Here is a 7,216-nt window from a genome sequence, read left to right as displayed (position 1 = left end):
CCCGCGGTCAGAGCGCGCCCGGTGCTCCCGCGGTCAGAGCGCACCCGGTCACCCGCGGTCAGCGTGCACCGTGCACCCACGTGTGCCACGCTGCTCCGTTGTTTCAGCTTCTCAGAGCAGACCCGCCTCCATTCCGCACGCCGAAGCCTTGTTCCCCCAGGCCCCTGGGGCCCCTCGGAGGCAGCTGTCTCCACGGAAGAGCCCAGGCCCCTCTCTGGCATGGGGCGCCAGCTCTGCAGGCCGGGCTGGGACCGTGCCCCCAGGAGACTCCCCCCCCCTCGTGGGTGCAGTGCAGGGCTGTTCCTGTTTTATCTGAAGCTGGGATTGGGCAGGTTCAGGAGTGCTCCTCTGCTCATCTGGCATCTGCAATATATTTCTCGTCTGGGGAGGGTCATTGTAGTGGCATCCAAAATTCCTTCCTCCCTTCCCGCGCTAACCAAATTGCCTTTCTGGTTAAGGTGACTCCTCTTCCAACACCCCCTCCTGCAGCCAGGACCTTGAAGCAGGACTGTCCCGGGCTCTGGGGACTGGTAAGATGCTCCTTTTCTAAGACACGTTGACGTCTGCTGCAGCTTGCGGGGCTGGTGGGGGAGAGGGGCGAGCGGCCCTTGCCTGCCTGGGTCTGAATCCAGCTCTCACCATGCCAGCTGGGAGTGTGAGTTTTCCAGCCCCTGTCTCTTTCTTGGGCACAGACTGGTGCCACATACGAGTTGCTTACTCATGCTTAGGTGTCTGGTGAGTCCACCGCCACCCTCAGGCCCCAGTCTCCCAGAATGTGTCTATCTGTGTGACTGGAACTTAGCTGAGGCAAATCAGGCCTCTGCTCTGCCGGGTGAGCTGGTCACAGCTGTCTCGACTGGCTCGTCCAGCGGCACCATCACAATAGTGTCCATTCTGCAGGTCCCCCAGGGTGGCCACGGCCCTCTCCCCAGGCCTGGGTCCTGCTGGCCCTGTGCTTGGCCGTCTGAACCCTGACCTCCCTGGCTGTGGATGGAGGGTCTCTCTCTGCCCCGCCACAAGCCGCAGCCCTGGTCTGTCGGGTCTCTAGATGCCATCAGACTCATAAGGGCAAAGGTTAAGGATCCCAAGAAACTGATCCCAACCCTAGCCCCGCACAGGCCCCCTCTGTGAGCGCAGGAGTTCCAGCGCGGAGGGGGTGGGAAGGGGGACCCTCGCCTGCTCCTGCCCCTCTTCTGTCTCCGTGCCCAGCTCCAGGGCGGCAGCGGCTCTCGGCCAGCACCAGCTTAGCTGACGGGGAAGCAGGGACCACTCGGAACAGAGTCTAGGCACCCAGGAGCCTCAGCAGAGAGCGCGTCCCGGCAAGCGTGTGCCTCTCGCTGCCTGGTTTTCAAATCGCGTCTTTTCCTTGGTTGCAGCCTCCCTGCCTCGCTCCGTCACGGCTGCTTGTGGGCATAGGCGCCCGCTTTCACCCCCCGGGGAGCCAGAGACCTGGAAAAGCGACCCGCGGTCAGAGCCAGAGGCCTTACAGACGGTCTCCAAAGAGCGGCCACGCGCGCTCGTGGCCAGCAAGGCCTATGCAGACACCAGGGTGCTGGTGGCTAAGTTTTTGGAACATTCCAACTGCGCGCTCCCGCCCGAGGTGCGGCACGTGGTGGGCGCCATCCGCTCGGCCGTGGCCTCAGAGGAGCGGCGCGTGGGGGAGGCCGTCCTTAGCGCCGGGGTCCTTGATCAGGCGTGAACGAGTCACCCGCCTCGTCGTGGGCCCGGACGGGCGGCGCCAGCCAACCAGTCCCTCTGCCCCAGGCGCCGGGCCTGCAAGGACAGACCTACGTCCCCGCAGGGGCCTGGGCGCCGGGGGCGGATGGGGACGGCCTCCCTGCCGGGAGGGGCATCTGCTCCTTTGTTTCCTGGGGGACGACACTTCCTACCTATCCCAGTAATACAGAAAACGACTCTCCGTGTCCATCGTGAACTCTGTGGCTTTGTCAGGCACGTGCACCTCGCCTGCCTTGCAGGGTGCAGTGACAGGTGCTCCCCATGCCTGCGGCCTCCTCCTGCTCTAGTTTAGTGTTACGTGGACAGAGGATGCCACCGCGTAGCCAGGGCACGCTCGTGTGACTTTATCACTCAATCATCAACTCTTTATCACATGCGGAATTTAAAGAAAATAGGTCCCTTCGGCACAAGGGCAGCTGTGGAACAGACGGCAGGGGGTCCGCCACCTTGGGAGGCGGGTGGATGTGGCATGGGGCGCCAGCAGGGGGCCCCGTCACCTGTCTCCCGGGCCTCCCTTGCCCTCCCCGCAGCAGGCGCCTTCCCACTTTCTCCGTCTTGCACTTTGGTTCCAGCCAGGAGCAGCCTCTAGGGGCTATTTGTCCATAAGGTAAGCGCCATATACAGCCGCCTGGGGGCCCCCTGGGTCTGCCTCCTCCAGCTTGGCCTCGGTGGGTGGTCTGGCAACGGCATCCTGTGTCCCAGGAATGGGCACCTCATGAGAGCGTTCCCTCGGCGTCCCCTGGCCAGCCAGGGGACAGCGGTCACGGCTGCCTTGGAGAATGCATTTCCTTCCAGAAAATGCCCCAGCTGGAGAAGCAGAAGCAGGCAGGCTTCACCTGCTCTGCACCTGTTGACTCTCTCACGCCCCTGCTTCTCCTGTTTGGCAGCATCTCGGACGCACTTCCTTCAATAACTGTAGGGCAACACTGGCCTTCTAGAACTTTCCACAGTGACGGGGATTTGCAAAGAAACCTGCACCGTCCAAAAGGGTAGCCACCAGTGAGGGCCCCTGCATTGAACAAGGCAGCTCACAGGCCACAGGTTTCAACCAAGAGCCCACGGCCTCGTGTGGACAGTGCCCGCCGCTACTCCAGGCCCAGCCGTTGAAGGGACACAGCTGGCATTCTCCCCTGCCCTGCACTGCCTGGAGCCAGTGTGCGGAGGGCAGGTCTGTGGAAGCTGAGAGGGGACAGCCACAAGCCTGGAGCCCTGGGAACGGCAGCACAAGAAGCTTGCAGGACAGCCAGCTGCGGAGATGACCCCCGCCTCACTGACGATACTGCCGTGGTCTCCCAGGGCCGAGTCGGCTGGAAAAATTCAAATCACCCTTTTGATAACAAGCAGGACTTTTGCACTGGAGACAGACCAGAGGTGCACTGATGAGCACTTTATTCAGACTATAAAGCGGGAAGTCCGTTCTTCAATTTTCCTCACCTGGGGGCTTGGGAAGTTCCCCAAAGTGAAAACCCCTTGCACGGTGACGTTACTGGTGGCCTTTCCAAGTGGCCTCCCGTGAGCCTCCTTGCAAAGTGTTAATGGGCCTGGTCAGTGAATCAGGGCTCTTTCTGTGCATCCACCTGTGCATGGGGTCTGAATTCTGGCCTGGGCTCGCAACGCGTGTCCCGGGGCTAAGGCTTGGGGCGAGGTGAGCCTGATTGTCAGACCTGGGTACTCGTAGGATCGGCCCCTCCCCCTCCCACCCCCTGGAGCCCAGGCACCAGTGTCTTATTGTGCTGCCAGGTGAGTGACCACTGGGTCCCCCAGCCTGGCACCCTGTGGCCTCCCCTTCTGCTCTCAGCTGGGGGGTGGGGGTTGGTGTTTTCTCTGCCACCCGGGCCCCTGCCCCAAGCTGTGTCTCACCTTCTGCACAGGTGAGTGCTCTGGTCCGAAGCCGGAGGTCAACACCCTCAAGCATCACACCTGCTTCAAAGCTTTCATGTTTGCTCTCAGAGAGCTCGGACTGTTGGACGAGGAAGCTGTACCCAGCTTCACATCAATGGGCCATAGCCTGCTCACTGCTCAGGGCCCAGGGCAGCCCATGTCAACTGTGGGGGGCCCAGGAAGGTCTGCGCAGAGAGATGCCCGTTAGAACCATCCGGAGTGGACTGGGACCGCACCCCCAGCTCCCAACATCTAGCACCTCAAGCCTCAGGTGTGTGTGGGTGTGCTGCTGAGGGGTATCTGAAATGGGGCTTTCTTCCCTCCAGCTGGCTCTGTCCTCCGCACTCTTGTTAACACACAAACAGGCCTGCATGGGACCCCCACCTGCAGAGGGCCCCCCTGACCTGCCAGCCCTCATACCCACAGGGTCTGGCCAGGTGAGCGGCCAGACCCTGACCCACCCGCTGAACCCAGGCTGGGGCCTGCAGGATGCTGAGCTGGGTGAGTTCTGGACCCCAACTCTGTGGCCAGCACAGAAGTGGAGCTCACCCTTCACAAGGACTTAAATGTCTTCTTCGGCAGGCGACAATAATTCAAATTAAACGCTGTAACAAACCATGTAACAGAAAGCCCATTCCAGTGCGTCCCCCTCCACTGTATTGATTCACGGACACTGCTGTTAAGGCAGAATTTATAGAAAATTGTTTTCCAGCCACAGGAGACCTGTTTGTACAACTTGAAGGTTGTATTTATTTAATGTACCTCAAGGTGTTTTCATAATGATCCGTGTTTTAATAAAAACTATTTCTGGCCTCCGTGTGTCTAAGCTCTAATTGGGACAGAGATGGACGCCAAGAGCCCGTGTCCAGGGTCTGGGGGTGGTAGGTTCGGGCTGGCTCTTGGGCCGTCCCTGAGGACTTCTGGGGAAGCTCAGGCCCGCAGTTTCTGCAGGAACACAGACCCGGCCTATGCCTTTCGCCTGGATTTCCCCCCATGCATCACCTGGTTGGGCCCCGCGTCTTTTGCTGGGCGGGGTTTCCTCTCCCAGCCCTAGTCCGCCCTGCCTGGAGCCTCACAGGGACCGCCCCTCTGCTCTCCTGAGCTAGGCCCCAGCTGCGGCTTTCACTAGTGACCTTTTTATAACATTTTATTTTTACATCACTTTGTACATTTTTTTTTCATCTCAGTTGTCATCCCCGTGGGTTTCCCATCACCGAGTCACCGTGTGCCATCACTGGTGACATTTCTTATCACCCGAGAGTGTGGGCCAGGCCTGGCTATTGGCTGGCACGCAGAGTCCGGCCAGTAGTTCCAGCAGGGGCAGGAGGCAGGGCGGGAGGGGGAAGAGTAGGCTTCTACTTGCCAAGTTCCCAGGCCTTCTGGCCCAAGGGCCCCTCACCCCTGCTGCCCCTGCCAAATGACACCAGGACAGCGGTGACAGGAGTGTTGTTGGTCCGTTACTACCCCAGACAACTGCAGAGGCCCCTGCAGGTAAGCAGTGCTCAGACAGCGGCAGGGAACAGCCCCCCCACACACCTGAAGGCCATTTACATTCAGGAGCTCCCACACACCTGGAAGTCAGTTTACACTTAAGGGCCCCCACACACCTGGAGGTCATTTACATTGGAATCAGGAGAAGCCCAAGCCTGCCTCCCCACTACTGAGCTAGAGCAGTGGGGGAGGAGGCGGCCCTGGGGCCCTCACCACCACTGACCTTCCAGCCACTGGGTGACTGGAGCGCCCCCTCTGGCCTCCTTAGGGAGAGCCCCCTCGCCCCCCGGAGTTCCAGCCCTGGAGGATGCAGCCACCACACAGCATCCAGGCTGCGCTGGGGCGCCCCTGGAGGCGGTGCAGAGGGGGGGCTTTCCCCTCGCTTTACAAACCAGCCACACCAACAGCGTTTCATCATGACTTCAGGTTTATTAGTGATATTAGCGAGTCTTCCTAAGGTCGGCTGCATGCAACACACAGGTCACTCCTTGAACACAGTAATCCTAAAGCTTGAGTTACTGCTTGGTAAGGCTTCTTAAGTCACAGTGTATTCTTCAAGGCCTGGGCCAAAAAAAGAGACTTCCAGACAAAATGACGTCAGTTAACATGGATCTCTAATGAGCTGAACTAGACTACGTTTTACTTCACCTACACACACTCTAATACTGCTCACGGTGCGGGTGCCCGGCTGGCCAAGGGCCCAGGCTCGCCGCCGGCGCCCGGAGTGGCCGAGGTCCAGTTCACTGGTGTGGGTTCTGTTCATCTGGGGGAGGGGTGCGTGTGTGGATGCGTGCGTGGAGCTTTTCTTGGGTCGCCGACGCCTGAGCTGCTCCCCCTGTCCCTGGGGAAGGAGCTAGCCGGCCCGCAGGTGGGGAGGCCCGTGGAGGTTCGCCCAGGTCAGTCCACAGAGACTCCAGGACAGGAGCAGCAGGTGAGGTCCTGGGTCACCTGAAAACCCTAAAGTCTGAAGAACAACTTTGTCAAAATAAAAGTCAGAACCGTGATACCCTCTAAAGAAATAGGGAGTTTTCATCTTGTGGCCATCATCCTTTATTTAACTCAGGTACGTCTCCTCCCTCGTGAAATACAATCACATGTTCCCAAAGTTTAATTACAAGTCACATCCTGAGAGCTGGAGAGCTGGGCTGGCGAGGAGTCAGCAGCGGGGGCAGCCCCGGGGTGCCGGGGCGCCCTCCCCCCGCAGGCTGCCGGCCCCTGGGCGCCCCGCACGTCCGCTCTCGGGGCTTCGCAGGAACGACACGCTCCACACCACACAGAAGTACAAAGAAACACCCTCGTAGTCGCAATGGGAAGAGTTCAAACGCGGCAAATACTCGACTGTCTACAAAGACTGGTTCCTGTGACTCTTGATAGACAAACCCCTTTTGGTCCAAAAAAAAAAAAAAAAAAGAAGTGGGTGGTGGTGAGGGCAGCCCTTCAGGGAAGCCGGTGTCCTTGGGGGTGAGGGGGCTGCGGGGTCAGGGGTCAGCCTGGGTCCGGCCTCCCGCTCCTCTGAGCCCAGGTGGGCTGGGCCGTGCAGGTGGGCGGCCTAGATGTACAGTGGGGTCTCCTGGCCCGTGAGGAGCCTGAACATGGCAGCAGGCATAGTTTTCATGTGGATCTGTCAATGAGAGAGAAGGGCTCAGCCGGCTCCCCTCCCCCTTCCCTGCCCTCCCCTCTCCCCGGACACAAGCCCAAACCCTGGGAAGCCATGCCCGACCCCCCCACCCCCACGAGGCTTTGTCCAGTTCCGGCTTTCAGAAGACCGAAGATGGTCATCGTCGTGGTCAGCCAGACTGTGGATTAGAAAGTGCTTTCTGGTGCAGACTATTACCTGGACCCCCCAAAACCCCCGGATCTTTAGGGGCCGAAAGAGGGTGCCAGTTCCCCTTCCTCAAGCTCAGTGACTATTGTTTGGCCACTGCCTGGGGGCAGGGGAAAGGGGCACACAGGCCTCTGCAGAGGCCTTAAGGTGAGGAGCAAATGGCCCCCAGGACGCGGGGATCGCTGGCTGGGAGCCAGGGGTCTCAAGCCCCCCATCCTCTGGCAGCCAGTGAGCAAATGAGCCTTTGGGGCTCTGGCCTCTGCTCCAGCAGCACTGGGTACA

The 7,216-nt window shown here is 60.0% G+C and overlaps 2 protein-coding genes across 5 annotated transcripts in view; one reads left to right on the top strand and one right to left on the bottom strand.

The window, feature by feature from the left end:
- FAM189A1 (family with sequence similarity 189, member A1) overlaps nucleotides 1-4,424 on the top strand; it is a 130,794-nt gene extending 126,370 nt beyond the window's left edge. The window contains exons 9-10 of the mRNA XM_012732755.1: nucleotides 459-530; nucleotides 1,377-4,424. Of these exons, the coding sequence (XP_012588209.1) occupies nucleotides 459-530; nucleotides 1,377-1,699 (395 nt within the window). The 3' untranslated portion in view covers nucleotides 1,700-4,424. The remainder of the gene's footprint in view (nucleotides 1-458; nucleotides 531-1,376) is intronic.
- Nucleotides 4,425-5,518: 1,094 nt separating this feature from the next.
- APBA2 (amyloid beta (A4) precursor protein-binding, family A, member 2) overlaps nucleotides 5,519-7,216 on the bottom strand; it is a 163,985-nt gene continuing 162,287 nt past the window's right edge. For all 4 annotated transcript variants that reach the window (XM_012732735.1, XM_012732734.1, XM_012732733.1 and 1 more), the window contains one exon: nucleotides 5,519-6,730. In XM_012732735.1, coding sequence (XP_012588189.1) covers nucleotides 6,659-6,730 — 72 coding nt within the window. In that variant the 3' untranslated portion in view covers nucleotides 5,519-6,658. The remainder of the gene's footprint in view (nucleotides 6,731-7,216) is intronic.

Source organism: Condylura cristata, unplaced genomic scaffold (genome assembly GCF_000260355.1).
Source record: "Condylura cristata isolate star-nosed mole 26May11 unplaced genomic scaffold, ConCri1.0 scaffold00035, whole genome shotgun sequence".
NCBI classification, from domain to species: domain Eukaryota; kingdom Metazoa; phylum Chordata; class Mammalia; order Eulipotyphla; family Talpidae; genus Condylura; species Condylura cristata.
Note: the sequence above shows the minus strand (reverse complement) of the source record. Positions and strands in the feature narration are given on the sequence as shown.